Source organism: Cydia amplana, chromosome 1 (assembly GCF_948474715.1).
Source record: "Cydia amplana chromosome 1, ilCydAmpl1.1, whole genome shotgun sequence".
NCBI lineage: Eukaryota > Metazoa > Arthropoda > Insecta > Lepidoptera > Tortricidae > Cydia > Cydia amplana.
This window is the reverse complement of record NC_086069.1, coordinates 18,964,947-18,987,228: the sequence shown is the minus strand read 5'-3', so window position 1 is coordinate 18,987,228 and position 22,282 is coordinate 18,964,947. Positions and strand designations below refer to the sequence as shown.

At 40.8% G+C, this 22,282-nt stretch overlaps 1 protein-coding gene across 1 annotated transcript in view; it reads left to right on the top strand.

Annotated features, from left to right (window-relative positions):
* Positions 1-22,282, top strand: part of LOC134654170 (protein dissatisfaction) — a 29,852-nt gene that overhangs the window by 5,510 nt on the left and 2,060 nt on the right. Inside the window, exons 4-10 of the mRNA XM_063509620.1 lie at positions 15,165-15,316; positions 15,548-15,718; positions 15,931-16,041; positions 18,127-18,366; positions 19,347-19,428; positions 19,580-19,685; positions 20,924-21,049. Coding sequence (XP_063365690.1) covers positions 15,165-15,316; positions 15,548-15,718; positions 15,931-16,041; positions 18,127-18,366; positions 19,347-19,428; positions 19,580-19,685; positions 20,924-21,049 — 988 coding nt within the window. The remainder of the gene's footprint in view (positions 1-15,164; positions 15,317-15,547; positions 15,719-15,930; positions 16,042-18,126; positions 18,367-19,346; positions 19,429-19,579; positions 19,686-20,923; positions 21,050-22,282) is intronic.

Sequence of the window (22,282 nt, the reverse complement as noted above, 5' to 3'; positions counted from 1 at the left end):
GACAGAATGTCTTTTCAATTAGATCTGTACAGTCGGCGCTTGATGAAGTACAATCTGGCTCACGGTTTGGGTATTCACGACGTGACAAACTGCATTTTCATGGATTGAAATAAACTTCTATTCTCTATTCTATCTCTATATATTAGTCTATTTATTTGACAGCACATTTACTCAGCTAGGTATATTTAACCAATTATTATGCCAACATAGTGAAATCTTATCGCTATGTAGGTACTTTATATAAATATCCGATTATCCATGATGTGCATCAATTATTGTGTGATCTGAGGCTACGATGTGCAGATACAATAGCCACAATGACTACTAGTTACATTTTGGTTCATACGTACCAACTTAATAAGAAAATTATAAGTTAGCAATGTTAGCTAATATGCATATATTAGATTTTCGTGGCTACGAAATTTGCACGATTCTATACCGATCTAAAACTACATGACGCTTCAACCCCACTCTGCATCGCATCAAAACTTGTGATATCACAAAGCTGACCGCGTCCGTCGGCCAATCAGCTAACACGCTAACTCCAACATCGTCGGCAAACAGCGAAGATCGGCGCCGAGTCAACAGACCCGGGCACGTCCGACGGCCGAGTGCCGTCACCTAGGAAATTATGATTATACTGGCGTAGTGCGTGCCTATTTGCCCGATCAAGGGATCCACGTGTAGATTTGATTTATGAAATCTTTACCTTCTATACGTATGTCCTATTGGATACAGTTTTGTTCTGGACGTTGGTGTTATCCCTTGTTCTTGTATTTAGCGCGTTTCACCTCATACCCTAGACTCACTTATTAGAGGTGGTATTGCTACAAGTAACTTGACCACCTTGATTCCCTTCACTTGAAGTTTATGAGTTTTATGACAACGTCTAGAAGACAACGTTTCCAGTTGAAATCGATGAAAATTAAATCAAGGAGGAAGAAAGGGAAGCCAAGAAAAACTTACATTTCCTAAGTAAAATACGTCGTGTCGTATCAGGCTGAAAAGAGAAAGGCCAGGAAAGAAATACATGGAAATTTCGTCACGGACAAGAGTGCAGCTCATAAATACTTATGATGATCATGATAGATATACTATAGCGACAACTGCCCTTGTGTTTCATATTTTAATGTATTAAAATTACTTATCGAAAATCATTCGGCTTCGCAAGTAACACGTACAACGTCTTACGACATATGTACTCGTACAATTAGCAGGTGGTACTAGGTTTTCTTTGAATATAAATGAATTTCACACATTAGTTCAAACCTCTTAAATGTCAAAATATAGCCTAAAATTTTTACGGGGATTGTGTTTACTGAAATAATCAACATATATATTGACTAGAAATTGAGGGTTGTTCTTAAAAAGTGCTAGATACAAAGATACGAGATACGAAGTAATGAAGGTAAATTGATTTGTTTACATTATTCGCAATTTCTTTTGAACTATTGAACTCCACAATAGATGGAATATAAGAAGTAGCAGTTTACCCTGCTAATAAGACCTCTCTATAATACCTAATCTTACTAACTCATCTGACAGTACATATATCGTATTCTGGGACATACTGACATAAGTACCTAAAACTCATCTGACAATACCTATATCGTATTCTGGGACATACTGACATAGGTACCTAAAACTCATCTGACAGTATTCGTAGGTATTCTGGGACATACTGACATAGGTAGGTACCTAAAACAGAGAGAACCATAAGCCGCTCACTCGCGCGATCAAATAAAACATAATCCCCAATTTAACTTCATGAAATTAATTAAAAATCGATCAGTCCGCGACCAAGCCAGGGACTCCTCTCGATAATCGTACTTTTCAATTTTCGACGTAAAAGTTAAAGGGTTTGATTGAAAAAAGTTTTTCCAGTGTGTACTCTTGAAATGTTAATCAGTTGCCTTTGTAAGCGAATTTCTTAACTAAGTGTAACTCGATGATTGTCATTATATGTCGTCAGGTGACATGCACAAGTCACTAAGTACCACCACAAGTTCATAGCCATAGTGAACCATATCAGTACGAAAAGAAGGTTGATTTTTGTTTTAAATATTTTATAGTAATTAGTGACTTTTGCTTGTCACCTGACGATGTCATAAAATTAGAAAACTTATGTAATGGGTACCTAAGTTTAGATTATTACCTTATTAACGGACACTGAAATTAGTTAAAATTGTACGTAGAATATGTTTGTGTTAGAAAAACATTTTTTTTTAACCTTTTATCATTAAAAATACCCAGACAGGGGTTTAGTTTTATAAGCTACGACTTTTAGTAAAGGCTTTCCCATTACGATAAAGGTTTGCTATAAAACCTAAGTCAGCGAAGGCGTCAGCAGCCGCCGGCGGCGAGGGGCAAACTTTTCAATTACGGCCATGTCATGTTACCCCGCAGCGGGTTAAATTAATTCTCTTCACTTCACAAAAAGATTCACCTTACCCCACACCACCCTGTGAACCGACACCGGCTAGTCTGGCGTTTTCCGAATTTTACCCCGAATATTTTTTCCTGCCCGACCCGTACCGTAACATACTGACGTTTCGCAATATTTATTTTTAATTTAACGGTTCGCGCTCAGGTTTTGATTGTACAACGCTACCTTTTTGAAGTTCTTTTGTGGAAGGTAATGAATTGAAACGCGGCCTCGTTACCGTTTTGATCGTTTTTCGCAGCAATTCTCATGTTTCTTCTCATTGAAGCGCACGATTTGTTTAAAAGGAGCCGCAGGCTTCTGAATATTAGCATAGAGAGGTGAGAGGTAGTTGCATATTTATAATCAGTGATCGGGGATTTCTATGCCACACCGCGGGATATCAAGACGAAATGGTAATATGGATACGCCACTTGGCACGCGATAGGAACAAAACTGTTCGAAAACTAAACGCTATTTCGGTGTTGGTAATTCGTTTATAAAATAAAGGACTGTAAAAAACATGGGTCTCGACTTGGTCGTTGAAAAGCAATGCAAAACTGATAAGGTAATGCGAGCTTAGTGGTTTTATTGATAATATATTCAATTGATCTGTAATCAAATTTTCAATTATTAATATTAATAATATATGCAATGCATGATTAATTGATTAACAGTAACATGCCAAAACACTCTCCTATATCGCACACGAATCCCGGAATCCCGCGGCATATCCATACTAGCATAATGATTGAGGTCATTCACCCCAAGTGGCATAGAAATCCCCGATCACTGTTTATAATGCGCCAGTTTACCAATTAAATATTGTAGTTAAACTACATTTACATTTCACCTTTGCCTTTTGCTTATTTATGCTAATCAAATCCTATTTCCTATTCTTCGTTCCGAATGTAACGTGAATTCTGAACCATAGGTTTTTACCTCCTCCCCAAGTTGGAGGCTAATTCGAACCTACATTCCGATATCATAATTATGTGATTTTGTTATCATTTGTCCGTGTTTCTCGCTTTCGCTATAACTCATTATGAAAATATGTTGCATGAAGTCAAGATATAAGTAGGTACCAACCTACTAAATTCGATACGAAACAAAGTTTTTTTAAATAGTTTACATTGTGTTCGACTGCTGGGGATAGGCCTCACCTTCCGCCATTCGTCACCGCTTTGTGCAAGCTCACGCCAGGCCAGTCGCCAAAAAATGAGTCCAGTATCTTTTTTGGCCTGCATCTGCCAGTCTGCCTCAGCCGATCTGTAGTGCCAGTTCGATCGCTATTTTGGCCCGTCTTTCCAAAAACATCCGGCAGACGAGTCCGGCCCAATTCCACGATGTATAAATGCACAGTATGTTACAAATGCACCCACTAAGTCCAATACATCCGAGAATCACAAATAAAGATTATCTATAATCAGCCCATGCTTCCAAGTTACTACTTGTATGTTACATGAGGTTTATGATTGTACCGTACCTGTATTATTACAAATAATATTATAGTAGGTACCTGTGTTTTTGTTTATTAATTTATTAAGTGTAAGTTAAGTTAATTTATAAATGAAGGCCGATTTCTACTTACGTTCAATTTAAATTATTACGAACATATTTTTCAAATTTGCCATGACCAATGAATACCTTATTAAACGTAATGAACCCCTAACGACTACACTGTTCCAAAATTGTTTTTATTGCTTTACAAAGCTCTCTGTTGCGTGTTACGGTGTTCAAAAGCTCATCGGATGCGTATCAAATCGAATACAGTAGATGCATTTCAAGTGGCGTTATAGCAAAGCTCTTACAGTCTTAGTTTTAAAGTCTAATATAGATAGTCTAATTTTACACCGATGTTTAGGATCAGAACACGTGTTGACACCTAGGCCGGCCACCCCTGCTCGGTTAGGGGTGCGTGGGGTGACGTCAAAGGGTCGTATAATAGTGATTTTAGTGACGCTTGTGCAGCAATAAATGTAATAGATGTTTTTACCTGTATGGGATATTTGTTATGGTTGGTAATGAAGGTTTTAAGTGGTGTGTGAAAGTTTAATAATGATGTGCTGGGTGTTAGGCTCGGGCAATAAAATTATTAATAGCAAATTATACATTATAATTAGCATTGAGGTTGAGGCACATCATCCTTATGTATTTGCCGATTTTATTTTATTTGATTAATAAAGATTTTTTGTATAGAGTATCAATATTTTCCATAGCTTGCTACATCTACTTATATAACACCAAGTCCTCCTTTTCGAATCGTATTTGAAAATAAATATGAGATGGGTACTGATTTCATCAAAGGACAAAAGGGTGACCCTACCTTCGATCCTCTTATGTGATTTACGTGCCTCTCCCGGCCGAGAGCTTCTACTCTAAATATTGCTTATTGCGATGTGTTCGTAGAAAATCTACCACGTATCATATTATAGTTTATTATCTCTTTATAGTTAACTCTAACTGAAACTATTTTAGACGTGTTACATCAGGCCGCACCCGGTATAAGTACATTTAGGTATATGTAATAAGTACCTGCGTATACAGGTATACTAATAGTTTGGATCAAAATATCACGACTGCAGGGGTGAATCTCTTTTATCTAATTTAATTTTAATGTTGTGCGTGAACAAATTATTGCACTGTCATAGCAAATAAAATAGAACGCTTAATGGGATAATATCCTGCATCTGTTTAGGGGGATTTTTTGTAAGTTTACGTGATTTTAATTAATTCTTGCTGCGGTAATTCCATTGCACATGAGTGGTTTAGTATATTTGTGATAATTACGGTTTCTTCCTTTCTATTCAAATTATTTTGGGTTATGTTTTTAAAATGTTTTATATAACCAATACATTTCTTGGGATATCATAAATGCATTTGCTTTACACCTAAGTTTCTCACTAAACTTACCATAGCGAACAAAGTTATGTATAGCGCGGAATAAGCGCGTTGCACTCAAACTTGGACGACGCAACCCGACCGCGGCGTTCAAAAACCGCTGCCGGTAACTTTCGACAACTTTTTGAGGGGATTTCGATGCTCACGCTATGCGCAGTTTAAACTTTTATAAGTAACTTTGTTTGGAAGGTTGAAATATTAATGCGATTTAAAATATACAACAGGTAGAGTTTATTTTAGATAACTTACGTCACTTCCCTACGTTTTGGTGTCGCTATCGTATATATGCCGTACATGGTCGATTTCCTCCAAGTATTCTCGGTGAACCCTCTTCATAAACGCACTACAATCCTCAATTAGTTATATGTTTTATCCCTTTCTTACAAATAAATAACTAAAATGACAGATTAAGACAAACGATTATTAGCTAATTAAGGCTTGTAGCACGTGTATGAATGAGGAGGTCAGGCTGTAAAGATATTTCAGCTCTACCATAATTTTGAGAATTTCAGTGAAAGATTAAAAGACTGAAAAATTTTTGGTCGCCTTATCTTATGAATCTTATGATAGTACCTACTTGCAATGTGTTTTGTTATGCATTTGTGTACCTAGAGCATAAATTTAAAAGTATCAGTTATATATATAGTGTTCTTGTTTTTGTACAGCACCACACCAGAATGATGGAATAATATTACATCTCAAAAAAACATTACAACGTTAAACAGTGTTGTTAGTGAAAGACCACAGGTATTAAATAACAATTAACAAAGCTTTTGTGACCCCACCTTGTCTAAAAACAAAGATAAAACTTTGAATGTGAGAAACCCCGTTGTCATCTCGACATTGTTGGACATCTATTATACGAGATGTTTGTCCGGGCCCGAACGGACTCCGCAGGGTGGAAGGTGAATAAAAACCTGGATATTTCTCATATTAATGTCGGTGCACTCGAAAATATTCCCTGAGACCGGTGGTTTTCCGCAGCGCGTTTGATACAGCTATGTTCTTTGGAGGCGGTAACGCTAAGGAGCATTTTTGCGCGCAGGTGAGCCGGAGCGTGGGAGGCTGCCCACCTGGCGCTCCCCCTCTGCCTCTTCGCTGCCCTCCGCCCTCTCTGGCTCGTTAATGATGATGTGCTCAGCCAGCAGACTATTTCACTTCTGAATACATCTTTCTCACTTTTGATGCTTCGTCCTTTTTGCTTGCAAAGGGAGCGCTCTCTCGGTCCTTTTCATTCGACGTTCGCCTGGTCGCATCCACCATCCACCTAGTCAAGTCGGCAAACGCGTATCTACTTTGTGTCGGAAATGTAATGGAACAAATGCGGCTGGAATTAACGTCGGAACGAATGTCGGGATCGGGACACGGGGTCGTTCTCACCGGATATTTTCCACGCGATGATTCTGATGCGCATCTATGGAGCGGTAGTAACCTTTGTGGCGGCCAAAACACCTATAATACCTTGTAAAGTTGTTAAGTTTAGTTTGATGTGTTCGAATCTTTCTTCTTGTTATTATCTTAACATGAGCTTAGTACAACTCGTTCACAATATTTTTACTAAACATTTTTTTGGAAAACAATCCTTAATTCATTAAAATATGTAACTGCTAGAAATATGCCATGTCACGGAAGCCTAGCCATGAAATAAGTCATTGTAAAAGTCATTCTTATAAATTAGACTAAACGTATCTACTAAAACATGACGTGTTGCTGTGAAGGTCTAACCTAAAAAGATAGATAAATATCTTTCATATTGGAATCTTTCCCTCTTTGTTAACCAGTGATCCACAAGGCGGTTTTAACATCTTGATCGAGAATTTGTTAGGTGAAGCGCACTCGCCTCTTGGCGCCGACATTCGCCAGTCATGCTCTTTCAATACGTGACGACGGGGTTTGAGCGCTTCATAAACTATAATGAATGGTAAGGAATCATTTTCACGTTTTTCAGAAATCTGATTAGTTGTTAATCTTATTTTTAAAGGGTGTATAAAATGCCTATACAGACTACTTGCCTTAAAGCTTCATTTACAAAAATCGTTTCATAAACTCACATTCGTATTTTAATGCCTTTATTATACACAGTACATAGCAGTCACATATTACGTAGTAGTTTACAGTAGGTACATATGGTATCGTAATGTACTAATTATGACATTCGTTTGGGAACTAAAATTGGATAATTCATTGTTGAAATCATGCACTTATCATTATCACCAATGCTTCCAGTGACTAGGTAGGTAGGTATCATACAACTTAAAACGCCTTTGTACTAGAGTTACAGTTAACGAAATTCCATAAAACAAAACCTCTTGTACTTATAGATTATCGACACTTAGGTATCTACGAATATTTTTATGTTGCGGTAATCGATTTATCGTTGGTACGTAATACATATAGATAAATAACAGATTCGTCTAACCACTAAGGCGTCTTCCGCCGTCGTCAGTCAATAAACCTTTTGACCGTTCACCAATTCAGCTTCGTGGAGCCTCCGGAGGCTAGCCGGGGCGGGATTATTGGGTCATTAATCACACCCCACCCCTGGCTAGTGCTGTACCAATTTATCGGAACAGGGGGTCTGTTAAGGTATTGAATCTAGAGTCTGTGCGGAAAAAGAGGAGTCGTGAAATAAGGGAATCAATACATTCTATGACGCTTCTCTTTACGCACAGACTCTAGCTAATTTCCTCCGAAAATGTTGCTGTCAGAAGCCTGTATGGTAATTCTTGAAACTAATACACCTGATAGTACCTATTACCTAATCACTTGATGAATATATTATTTGAAACGAGCTATTTATGACGGGGCTACACTTCTGTCCGCCTACGAAGCGTAGCACTGGTAGCACTCTACGGCGGCGTGGCGTAGACGTTACACTATGAGGCATATTTAGATTAATATAAACATTGATACCAACTTGTTTTACATCTCATTGATCTCATCTTATCTCGCTCTAGTTCAAGTCTATTGTTGTATTCTGAATATATTTATATATCGGACAAAGAACTGCCAAGAAGAAAATATTGCGCTGACTGACGCTAGGCAATGATTTTGACTGCAATCACAAAATGTGAAATTTCAAAAAATAAATTTCACGATAATTTGTATGTTTTATCGATATAATAGTTACGAACGTCACTATTATATCGACCGCAGAACTCCATTTACATGGACGTTAGCGGTGTACATAACTACCCTCCTCCTCCCCCCGAAGTGTCGCTGTGGGCACCTACTACCTAGCCCATAACTCCTAGGCGCTTACTACTAATGTTATATTTGTAGCCACAACAACCTTTGTTCATGTTTTACAACTACTTATGGAAACGTAATAGGATTAAATGAGTAAAGTTAGAGAGAGAGAGAGGTAAGCTGTCTGTTTATCTATCTTTTAAATGAACTGGTAACCAAGGATTTTTTATTTTGAAAACTCGAAATGGAAAACGACACCCTATACTTTAAAGCCTTTTTTTTTAAAGCCCATTTATTTCCAATCAACAATCATTAAGTATATTTATATACATTAATGATGTATCAGTATCGTTGCTGCGTAGTAAATATGTATATCTATCGCTATTGATCGGAAGTATATATAGTTGTGGCGTTCCCGAGAACGTTCTCAATTTACTTTGCGAAATATTCTCGAACGAGAACATTCCCCATACATAAGGAAGAACGTTCTCGAGAACGGCAAAACTATAATCGGAAGCCCTTCTTAGGTATAGGCCTCCTCCAGTTTATTCCAGGCCTCTCGGTCCATTGCACTCTTTCTCCGTTCCTCTCCTGCTATCGCTTTTATGTCTTCTATCCACCTTTTTCTAGGACGCCCTCTTCTCTTTCCTGTTGGTCCTTCCCATCTAGTTGTCTCCTATGTCCATCTTTTGTCCGTGTAAAATGCTATATGTCATGCCCATCGCCACCTCTGTGGGTCTTATTACATGTGAGTATCGGTTTCAAGTCTCTTTTTAAAGTAAGCCGGTGCTGGTGTATCTAACAAAAGGATGGATTTCTGGTGGCCGGCCGAGCTTTCCGTTTCACCAAATACTACACAAATAGGTACATACTTTAAAAATATACTTTGTCTCAAATTGCCAAAAATATTCAATATTAAGTACTTATATGTATATTTTTACACTAAACTCAACTATAAATTAATGTCGATTGTGGAAGTAAATTATTTTTAGGGTTCCGTACCTCAAAAAAAAAAACGGTCCCCTTATAGAATCACTGGTGCGTCTGTCTGTCTGTCTGTCTGTCCGACCGACCATTCCCCCTCCTTTATCTCCGAAACTACTACTCTAAAATTTTGAAAAAAATACGCAAGATTGTTCTTTACCTATAGATGGCAGGAAAACCTATTAGAAATGTGCGGAAAGCGTGAGACGGAACCCTTGGAACCGACTCGCACTTGGCCGTGTTTTATTTTATATTGGTAACGGTGTTCCCATATTTCACGTAACTGGATGCTAACTACCTACTAAGGAAAGTACACCTAGCTTCCGTTGACCAACATTCCTACAAAACGTGTCTGGCGGATTGGTTGACTACGCCGACACCTCAAAAACATAAAGTAACTGTTAAACGATAGCAATTTATGAAATGACAACCGGTGTAATAAATACCTTGTTAATTATAAAATTTCAGTTCGATGCAAGTAGGTAAAATGCTTAAATTGTAGCACGAAATTACGTGCGTAATGTTGAAATTTGTCGTTAAAAAGCTTTTATATAAGGCCATTGTTTGCGGAGAGTTTTGTTTATAAAATAATTGGGGCCGATCGCCGCCCGCGGCCGCAAAATAACATAAACGTATAGTTTTGCCAGAGCTACGTTTTTCATAAACACTTTTTGTTTGCTTTCAATTCGCCGGGGGCGTTGCCGATAGATGTTTGAAGTTAAATCTCCCTTTTAAACGCTCGAAATGTGATTCAGTGAGCCTTTTTGAAGAGGCTTATGCGACTTAAACATGCCTACAGCTTTTCTTTATTGAGTTTATTTATTCATAACTTAAACTTTAAAGGATGTGGAGTGATTGTACTTTATGTACCTATTTGCCATTATATAAATAGTTATTTCCTATGAATTGCTTAATTTGTTACGAAATGTTAAAGTCAAGGTAGGTACCTACACGAGCTTAGTTTAATTACCTTTTACTTGAATGTTAGTTTATGATTATGTTAGTTTTTTTGGGCCTTCTTGTTTAATATGTGTAAATGGTATGACGAAAAATTGCATGTAGGTACTTACGAGATATCTCTATAATTGATCTATTAACATAGTGTACATTGCTTAATTGACCGAGCGTTAGCTAAGGTCTCCTTTTCAGGTTAGGCAAAAATTTTTCGTATGTCCGGATGTTCTCAAGTAACCGATTCTCGTGGAATTTTGTGACCAGGTTCGGTAGTTAGAAATATTTTTTCTGTCGTTTCGTTTTTTGGAAAATCTTCAAAATTGTGGAAATTGGCATAAGATCGAGACTGTCAGTGGTGTCTATTGCACTTATGACCATTATAAGTTCGCTGTGATAATACTGATAATGACTCAACGAAATACCTGTAGGTATTTTTAATTTTTTACGAGTAAGGTTAAGAGCCAACAGGAGTGGTAATTTCTCCATACAAACGTACTCGACTGTTTCCTCCGTGAGTTTTGAAGCTAGAGCAATGATTTTTTCAACACAAATTAATATTGTCAATATCTGTGTTGAACCGTTTTGCTTTTTTTTGATATTTTTGTTTTTTGAGGCGCTAGAACCCTTCAAAAATGGCCTAATTGACTATGCCGCAATGAGAGGCATGGTATTCAAAACTGATATCAATTAGCCAATAAATCAAAACGGTCCGACAAAGATAATTTCATTACCATTTAGATCTCAAAATTTCGTCACATTTGGTTAAGTTTTGGGGGAGGAAACAGTCGAGTACGAAACCTCGTTTTTTGAGATTTTTATGCAGGGTTTTTCGCCTTGTCCTTATCGCTCTAGTTTTAGGAGCCGCTTCCATTAGCGAGACGGGTATGTTTACCTAAAATATTTAAATCTCACCTCCCGTATCCTCTTAATGAATCTTCTCGCGACGTCTACAGCTCCCGCATAGCCACTAGTCTAATTATTTCCAGTGTGAGAAGTAAAATAAACAAACAAGTCATCACAAATTTGAACTGTCCAGGCCAAAACAACATGACTATAACGGATCATAAACAAACTTAGTTTCGTTCGCCTTCATTTAATTAAAATCTCGCTTATACGCGTCACAGTGGAAACTAACTCCCTTACTACCCCTAAGCTATGACCCTTGCAAATTAAACCTTGCCGTGACAGGATATGGTTAAGTTTTGGTTGGATGTGTGATGCAAGGGCAGGGGTGAAGGCCGAGAAAAAAAGCACGTGTTCGCTTCGGGATTACACGCGCCCCATAAACAGAGGTGAACAACATAGCTTCAGTCGCGCCCCGAGCTGCGTGAATTGACTCAATGCACGAAGTCCATCATCGCATAAATACATAGTTAAATAGTTTTTAATTTTGTTTTGTATTTAGTTTCTCATCATAACAGGTAACAATAGAAATACACCTACTATAAAATGTAACTGCCTACATAGGTATACCTATGACATAATAGTACCTACGCGTCCTATCGGAATTGGCACCCTGGGCGTACGGATCGAAGGAAGGTTATAGGTACGTATCCGCGGTAACTACCTGGGCTATTACCGCGAAAATCGAAGTTCGCAAATCGTGGGCATCTATCTCTGTAACTCCTTCCTTAATTACGCCTTCATTGGAGTAAAAGAGAAAGTTCCCCGCAATTTGCGAACTTCGATTTTCGCGGTAGACCCCTGATATTTGACGTTATCAGACGAAACGGGCCACACATATATAAATGTACTAGACACCTGTTTATGCTAAGTACATGACTGAACTTACCATATTTAGAAATCTGGCGAATACTCAAAGCATCAAAATAATGAAACGTGCCCAGTAGAGTCCGCCTGCAAATGCAATCCTCACTATAAGCCACGTATAACGCTCATGCGGGCTGACGCCTAGCAACAGTAAACTTATCCCTACAGTAGTACCTTAACACAATAATTAAAGGCGTCATTTAATATTTTCAATAAAGTGTAAAAAAATCGACAAGCTAAGCCGAGTTATTATAATAAATAGGTGTTTCCACTACGTTGACTGTTTATTAGCATATTTAGTTTCAGTACCATACAGTTGATACAGTCCAAGACCGCTGCTGTAAGGTACTAATTAGCCATACCTATGACACCTTTCACAAATGTAGTCGTTATTCAAAAGTCAGTCGATTATGTGGGCCGTTGCGCAAGAAAAAAAGTGTAATTTTCGTAAGCAAATGAGGTTGCCTCAAAAATACTGGTCCATTCAGTAGCTTGCAAATTACGCTGATAGACTCTCCACACGATATTTTCCGCCGGCGACAGTTTACCTACCGTCTTAACTTACTGTACTGTAACAGTGTGTAATGACACTACATTAATGACAATAATAAACTCAAACGCAACGCTTTTCGCTCTCACTCATAGCTGCTGCGCGATAGTAGGAGGTACGGCAAACCACCTTCCACTAGATCAAACAGGCCTCAGACCGTATCAAGGTCGCGATCCGGTACCTACTCTAAGTTCGCCTTTGTACACATTTACAGGATATCTGTGTTATGCATGTACTTGTTTTGTGCAATAAAGTGTTTACTACCTACTACTACTACTACTCCCGTTTATTAGCGCGTTAAGCTTAAACCTGATGTTTTCATTTTACGGTAGTCTGGCCCTAAATTGTCCTCCACTGTGTATGGATCAGGGATGTTGCGGATGCAGATTTTTTGACATCCGCGGATGCGGATATTTAAAGGTTTACATCCGCGGATGCGGATGCGGATGTTAAGATTAGGTACTTAGAAAACGCCAACTATTACATTTTTAGTATTTTTTTATTTAAAAAAAATGAAACTTTTAGTATTTAAGCAAGAATATAGGTGCGTTATATTTAATAAACAGTAACTTGGCCGACTTTTCTGGATCTAGACGATTTCGTTATAGATAATGACGAAATTACCTAGCACTTACGCCGCCGCTAAGACGTTCCTGTACCGACTTGTTCGACATCCGCATCCGCATAAGCTCCGCATCGTTTTTAAGCGGATGCAGATGCGGATGTTGAAAATAATGCGGAAGTTCCGCGGTTGCGGAATCGGATGCGGATGTTCGCAAAATCCCTGGTATGGATATATCACGTACTGTTGGTAAATAAGTTAGTGTGAACGCCGCGGCGGGAACGCAACGTATGCGCTCGCGACATGTGCGGACACAATGGCGACATTCTCATGGACTCAGTCCGGTAAGCTGCTTGCGTGACGTCAGGGGTGCACACTGCTGATGCAATTACAACGCTATCAAGTTTTATAGAGCGGCACTCTTTTGTGCACTACTCTTGGCTTAAGCTTCTATAAAGAATTGGTGTTGGCTGGATATATTGACGAAATTAAACAAAATTAGGTATTATTTTCACAAGTGGCAAAGTATAAGTACCTATTGGTACCCGAGCCGAGCAAGCGATATATTCCAAAATTGAACCACGGACGTGGTTGGAAAAGTGGAATCTTGAGCGTTGCAAGGATTTCAAAGGCTCGGGGGTTAAACAAAAACATACTGATGCTCCCGATTGAAACCTTTTTTTATCACCACACCAACGCGAGGAAAATACTAACTATACTACTACTTAGGTACATGTATATATGTAAAGTAGGTTTATACCAACTTGCTTATACATACCTACATACAAATCTACGGATGTATTGTTTAAAAAATTTTAAAGTAACGGGGTAACGGGAGATCTAAAATAATAAAAGCTTAGGTTAACAACTCCTAGAGGTTCCGTTGTTTGCCATAAAGTTTTAAGTCATAATGTATTGTTTGTCATATTATCATTAGTCATAAAACTGAAACCAGGATTATTTCAGGATTATCGTTAGGTTTTCCTATAGATAGGTTAGGTTAGGTTTGTTTTATGGCAATCCTGAAAAGTGACGCGTTTCTGAACCAAATGAATTATGACTACCTAACGAAAATGCGGGCAAACAATACATTATGGCTTAACACAATTTGGGAAACAATAGAGACCCTAACTCATTATTAGACACCAGCTCAGATCGTTGTAATAGGTACATTATAGTTTATTACTTGCTTGAAGTGATTAAAAAATCACATCCAGCCTTCATCGCTTAACACGGCAGAATAGAAGGCCTTTTAGGTGAGATATATTACATCAGGATCTCTTTGTCCTTATTATTTCGTTTAAGTACCTATTTTGGTTTGGGCTTCGGTGCTGCAATATTAGTACTAGTGCAGAAATCCCTAAAAAATATGTAGGTAGGTAGTTACTAAAAAGTACCAAAGTTTGCAAATCATCCCACATATCCAAATAAAAGTCAGCAAAGATTAATCTCAAAACAATTTCGTAACGCAACGCAAATACGCCGGCTTATAGGGTATGGTGCATTATAATAGGCGGCTCGATCCGGCTTACCGGGCCGTAAGCGGTTCACGTCGTAACGTAATCCGTGTAAAACAACGGCCAAGTTACAATGTCACGAACTTTCTATAGCCGATGGAAGTTAACCAAAGGTTTTAATGTACCTACTTATTCGTAAATTATATCCTGCTAAGCGATTTGAATGTTTAAGAACAAATAAAAGGTTCTTAAAAAATTTCGTTGTGTTCCTGCGCCCTTGATATTAAAATGAAAGTCAGCATTTATAGTTTACGTATCTGAACTGTATATTTGGTGTTTAACATATTTGACACGAGATTTACTTTCCCGCAACAGCAGTCCAGCACGAGCGCGGGCCGCGCAAGCCGAAGCTACACGTGGGCGCGCTGGCGCTGCCGCCTCCGATGGCGCACGCACACAAGCCGCACGCGCTCAAGCTGTCACCACCCTCACCGTACGCACCGCTGCCGCAGACCTTCAACTTCCAAGTAAGAACTTTGTGAAACATACAGTGAGCAAGCGATGGCACACACACACAAGTCGCAAGCACTCACGCTGTCGCGTCTCCTTTCCTGCCCTCGCTGACTTTCAATTTGAATAAAGTTTTGGGAAAGGGGGGTACAACATATAATTAAAATTGTTGATGATTCAGATTTTTTTTTGCGCTCTTAAATTTTTCTGGTATAAAGGCTCACGTATAACTTACTTGTATGGTACAGTTCAGTATGAGCAGCAGCATGAGCGAGCCAGCGCCGCTGAGCGCGGCGTCGTCAGCGGGGTCGAGCGGCGCTGGCGGAGCGGGCGCCGTCAGTCCGTTACCGTTGGTGCCCGAGCCGTTCCTGCCGCCGCCGCCACTGCTGCACATGCTCATGTCCAGCGACAAGTGCCAGGTGAGGACTTGTATGTTCAGTGTGACGTGAGCGCCGTGTCAGCTGTTTTATGTTAGAAAAATAGAAAAACTTTGAAGAGGAGATGTTTAAATAGATGTTAAATTATCTCGTCTCTTATACAGACATTGAAATATGTCAATGATCAAATATGCGTATACGTATCTATGGATGAAATTTTCATAATACATATCTGTTCTTATTGCCTTTGTTAGGAACTGATGTGGAGCGCTAAGCAGCTGCAGCTCCAAGGCGACCCCTCGCTCCTTCGGCCTCCGCCGAGCGCCTTTGGTGCTCCGCTGGCGCCTACATGGGAACTTTTACAAGTAAGTAAACATCCGTTAGGCTCAACTTATTTATTTATCCACACAAAGTTGTACGTAGGTACAGGCAGCATCAAATGAAGCGTATCAGACTACGCGTCAAAAGTATCTGGGGGCATGGTAGTGCCCCCGCCAAGACGAGCAAAGCGAAGCGCAAGCGCGCACTACCTACCTTTTCTCGAAGCGCTTCGTCGTTTTTTTGAACCCTCTTAACTTGGGTTTGGATTATACCAGATAAACAAAACTCTCGGGATATGATGTCAATAGTGGACTTATTAAGTATAAAAAATTTCAATTGCATAGCTCTTATACTTTGGATTTTATGAATGTCAAAAAAACCCCGATTTCGTCACTGACTCATTCACTCACTGTTGATCATCAAAACCTCTAGGGTACTTCCTGAAGTCCTAGGAAGCTGAAATTTGGTATGTGAAATAGTATTAGTCCACAAACAACAAAAAAATCCGAAAACTTGAAATTATTGGCCCTAAGGGGGTGAAAAGGGGGGTGGAATTTTGTATGGGAAATCGACGTTTTCGTTATTACAAGAACTATTTTATAGTAAAAAATAATGAATAGTGAATACAAATTTCACCTTACGCCCATGTGACGAAGCGGTCAAGCCACATATTTTGACTAAGGTGTAGAGTCTGTGAAGGTAGGGCCTGTAGAGTTAGAAGCTTGGCTCTACAAGATATCTGATAACTTTTTGTCAGTGCGAGCCTTATGGTTTCGTCTTGGCAACATTTTACATGAAAATGTTTTTGGTGGGATCTACTATTCTCTATCTAGTAACATTCTCAAGTGTCAATTAATTAACTATAGGTACCTAGCTGAAAGTTCCTATAATGGGCTCCCTGTATCTTTACAATGTTTATTGTTTAGTGTCACAGCTGAGCTGCTGGATCTCCAAAAAAAAACAATATACCTACTTAATAAAAAAACCCGGTCAAGTGCGAGTCGGACTCGCGTACGGAGGGTTCCGCACCATCAACAAAAAATAGAGCAAAACAAGCAAAAAAACGGTCACCCATCCAAGAACTGACCCCGCCCGACGTTGCTTAACTTCGGTCAAAAATCACGTTTGTTGTATGGGAGCCCCACTTAATCTTTATTTTATTCTGTTTTTAGTATTTGTTGTTACAGCGGCAACAGAAATACATCATTTGTGAAAATTTCAACTGTCTAGCTATCACGGTTCGTGAGATACAGCCTCGTGACAGACGGACGGACGGGCAGCGGAGTCTTAGTAATAGGGTCCCGTTTTTACCCTTTGGGTACGGAACCCTAAAAAGCAAGTAGACTGTGACATACGTATATGGTACATGTGGTATAGATACTGCTTTGCTTGTTTCCGTTGTTATTGAAAGTGACACAAATTCACACCGAAAAATATAAAAGTCGGGTTAGTTGTCTAACAACTGTACGATACCTAAAGTTTTAAGAGGGTGTGTACATTGACATTTGTAGGTGGCTTTTTGACTCAAGGGGCGGGCGAGCACTTCCGATTGGGCGGCCGAGGGGTGACTTCTCGGCTTGCCTTGACTTTCCCCGCCCATTTGATACTACGATACACGGGTTGAAGTTAACTTTTGAACTGTACTGTTATTCTACTTTAATACTTACAATAATTTAGTGTTAAACATAGTAAACTACAAATTAAAAGAAAAACAAGCTTGATTAAACCGGTGTTACTTTCCATTAAAAGATATTCCAATAAAAGATGACGCGGTTTATTGCTTAAAATCATTTTTTTAATTTGCTACACAATAATTATCCATCATCAGAAAGTATACGTTTATCAGTATGTTCGTACCAACTTACTATTCTATAGGGAGGTACCTACTTAACTAAATAAATAAACATAAATAACAATATTTGGGGTCAATCTTACACAGGTCGACTTAGCCTCGCGCGAGCTAAGTCAAGCTTATACTGTGGCGTCTCCTAGTTGGCGACGGTATACATTTCACTACTGATTTCACTACTTAAATTATAGGTATAAATAGAAAGTAGGTTCATACACAGACAACATCCATAACTGAGGTGCAAAGTATTCATGCTCATTATGAATTACTTTACTCACAGGAGACGAGCGCTCGGCTGTTATTCATGGCAGTGCGCTGGGTGCGGTGCCTGGCGCCGTTCCAGGCGCTGACGCCGGCAGACCAACTGGTACTGCTGCGCGCCGCGTGGAAGGACCTGTTCCTACTACACCTGGCGCAGTGGTCGGCGCCTTGGGATCTGGCGCCGCTCTTGGCTGCACCGGCGGCGCGCGCTCGCCTGCCGCCCGACCCGCTGGCCGATCTGGAGCTCAACACACTGCAGGTGCCATGACATTCCAGGCGCTGACGCCCGCAGACCAACTGGTACTGCTGCGCGCCGCGTGGGAGGACCTGTTCCTACTATACCTGGCGCAGTGGTCGGCGCCTTGGGATCTGGCGCCGCTCTTGGCTGCACCGGCGGCGCGCGCTCGCCTGCCGCCCGACCCGCTGGCCGATCTGGAGCTCAACACACTGCAGGTGCCATGACATTCCAGGCGCTGACGCCCGCAGACCAACTGGTACTGCTGCGCGCCGCGTGGAAGGACCTGTTCCTACTACACCTGGCGCAGTGGTCGGCGCCTTGGGATCTGGCGCCGCTCTTGGCTGCACCGGCGGCGCGCGCTCGCCTGCCGCCCGACCCGCTGGCCGATCTGGAGCTCAACACACTGCAGGTGCCATGACATTCCAGGCGCTGACGCCCGCAGACCAACTGGTACTGCTGCGCGCCGCGTGGAAGGACCTGTTCCTACTACACCTGGCGCAGTGGTCGGCGCCTTGGGATCTGGCGCCGCTCTTGGCTGCACCGGCGGCGCGCGCTCGCCTGCCGCCCGACCCGCTGGCCGATCTGGAGCTCAACACACTGCAGGTGCCATGACATTCCAGGCGCTAACGCCAACAGACGAACTGGTGCCGATGCACGCCGCGTGGAAGGACTTGTACCTGCTTCACCTGTCGCAGTGCACGGCGCCTTGGGACCTGGCGCTGCTGATGGCCACGCCGGCGGCACGCACGCGCGTTCCCATACCAATTTAAACCTAGCCTAGTCTATACGGTATGCACAAAAGGAGAATTAATTAAGCGTAATCGTAATCAGATGAGACAACCTCGCAGTGCTAGAACGTTTTGAGAACTGCCGTGCGTCTAACGCAAGCCTCACCTCGTAAGTGTCGCATCGTTGAGCCTTGACGTCAAATAAGACAGACTTACTTGAGTGAAATTTTGGAATGTGCTCATTAGGTTTATTAATAGTGGTATTGTTTGCAGGAAATACTATGCCGTTTTCGGCAGATAGCGCCCGACGGTAGCGAGTGCGGCTGCATGAAAGCAATCGTGTTGTTTTCGCCAGGTTAGTTTATAGTATAAAAATAAAACTAACTAGGCAATTGTTTTTAGCATAATGTTATTTCTCAAATACTTCTTGTTTTTTATACTTATTATAGAAACTTACATTTCATGAAAATCTTTTAATAATTACCGACACGTTGTGTTTCTTTCAGATACTCCTGGCTTGAGTGAGACGCAACCAGTAGAGATGTTGCAAGACCAGGCGCAGTGTATCCTCGCCGACTACGTCCGCACAAGATATACAAGACAACCAACGAGGTATTCAATTTTTTTTTTTTCAAAAATGGACGGCAAAGTCGACGTTGCCGGTTAAAAAATAGGTCGCGGAGTGCATACTTTATGGTCAGTCAAAAAATTTAAAAGTTAAAACCATTGCAGTCTTGATTTCGCGACTGCAATGTTGCATCCAATAGTATAGATTGTTAACCAAGGGTTAAAATGAAAGGAACCCATTTCTGTCGAGGTAGTTTCCGAGACGGAAATGGTGCCTTTCACCAGAGTTAAACACTCTTACTTTTCATATCGAATGCGAGGAAAAGGTTCCAAGGTCGTTCGATTAAAACGAATCCTCAGCCAGCAGGCAGCAAGTAGCTATTTCCGAGCCTCGACAATAATGTACTATTGTTGAAGACGTGCAAGTAATAAATAAGTAATTACGATAAAATTTGATTTGTTTCTTCAAACAAATCAAATTTTATCGTAACTTCCTAAACTCCTAAAAATATTCCTCTGAGTTGAGAAAATATATCAACCTTTTTTTGTACAAGTCGTGATTTCTGCCCAGGAGAGAAGTCTCCTGGGCAGAAATCACGAAGTGATAGGAAGTTGCACTTAAAGTCTGCGAGTAGAAAAAAGCGGCAAATTTAGAAACGTAGGCGCGAAGGGTTATAGTCCCATAGACAATTTGAATTTTGCAATTACTGACAAAGTTCTTTGACAGAATAGGGAACTGACAAAAAAAACCGGCCAAGTGCGAGTCGGACTCGCGCACGGAGGGTTCCGCACCATCAACAAAAAATAGAGCAAAACAAGCAAAAAACGGTCACCCATCCAAGTACTGACCCCGCCCGACGTTGCTTAACTTCGGTCAAAAATCACGTTTGTTGTATGGGAGCCCCACTTAAATCTTTATTTTATTCTGTTTTTAGTATTTGTTGTTATAGCGGCAACAGAAATACATCATCTGTGAAAAGTTCAGCTGTCTAGCTATCACGGTTCGTGAGATACAGGCGATACAGCCTGGTGACAGACGGACGGACGGACGGACGGACAGCGGAGTCTTAGTAATAGGGTCCCGTTTTCACCCTTTGGGTACGGAACCCGAAAAACCTTTATTTATACCTTCTGCCTCTACGTATGAAAGCGGTCAAGATCGCAATAAACCGTCGGATGAGATCATGCACCGCTCGACAAATCCTTGGGGAAGGCATATGTCTAGCCCGAGTCAATGTTCTTGGAATCTTGGCTTACATGATGAAGACATGAATGGCCCGCAGATTCGGGCGCCTGCTGCTGTTGCTGCCGTCGCTGCGGGCGGTGCGCGCGCGCTCCATCGAGCTGCTCCTGTTCCGAGACACCGTGGGGGACGTGTCCGTCGCCACCTTGCTCCACGACATGTACCGGTATGTATAGTTTGTAGCTTTCTAATAGACCCCGAAGGCTAATCCTATTGTCTATTGTTAGTAAAACCGCTCGTGCCACGTGCCACAACCACCTGCATAAAAAATCGGTACTTTGGTTACTGAGTGCCGGCGAGTCGAACGCTACAGAACCAGTCTAAAATGTGTCATCGAGATGCGTAACAAAGGCGCGTTATCGGAGAGCGCACCTACACTGGTTTTTTGAGCGTTGGACTAGCCCGCGCTCAGGTGCCAAATAGAATAATTAGGACCCTTTTTTGCAGGTAAGTAGCACGTGCGGTTTTACTGAACAATAGGATAAGCCTTCGGGCTCTACTAGAAAGCTACAAACTATACCAGCTAGAGCGGTCAGCAACATATACCTACCTACTGGTAACGACTCCGCTTATTTGGGCGAATGTCATCTTTTTACGCCGTGAGGAAACTGAGGAAACTTGACTAATTCCGATAACTTAGGCTTTATCATCACTACATAGTATAAAACAAAGTCGCTTCCCGCTGTCTGTCTGTATGTATGCTTAGATCTTTAAAACTACGCAACGGATTTTGATGCGGTTTTTTTAATAGATAGAGTGATTCAAGAGGAAGGTTTATGTACAATTTGTTAACCCGTGCGAAGACGGGGCGGGTCGCTAGTCTATTAATACAATTCTCTTTGTTAGGAGGTCAGGCTCCGTAGACAACATGCCAATCGCTAACGCTCCGTAGCGAACGAAACACAACTGTCATTGTCACACTAATATGGAAGAGCGATAGAGAGACACAAAGCGATTCGATGGCGAAGCGCAATCGATTGTCACCTTGGCTAGGCCACCAGATACTTTCGTAAAAACTAGTGCCTGCGTCAATGATTACATTCACTGCCAGCGCGAGCTACGCGCTCTACGAGCGTAGCCGATAACATGTTTTTTCGTTAATAGCGAAAAGCGCCTACGAACACAGAAACCGCCTAGCGGGTGGGTCGCTGTCAATGAATGTGTTATTGGTAGATTTTTTTTGCGACCTGTGTTAAAAAAAGCTAGAGCAACGCTAATATAGTATTTTATGCAACCGTTGTTTAAGAGAGGTCAAAAAAGGCGAGTGGCGTGAGTAACAATTTGAGGCGAAGCCGAAAATTGTTAATAAAGACGCCACGAGTATTTTTTGACTCAGTTAAACAACGTTGCATACAATACTTTTTCTACGACCAAGCACTTACTTTGAAATAAAATTGTA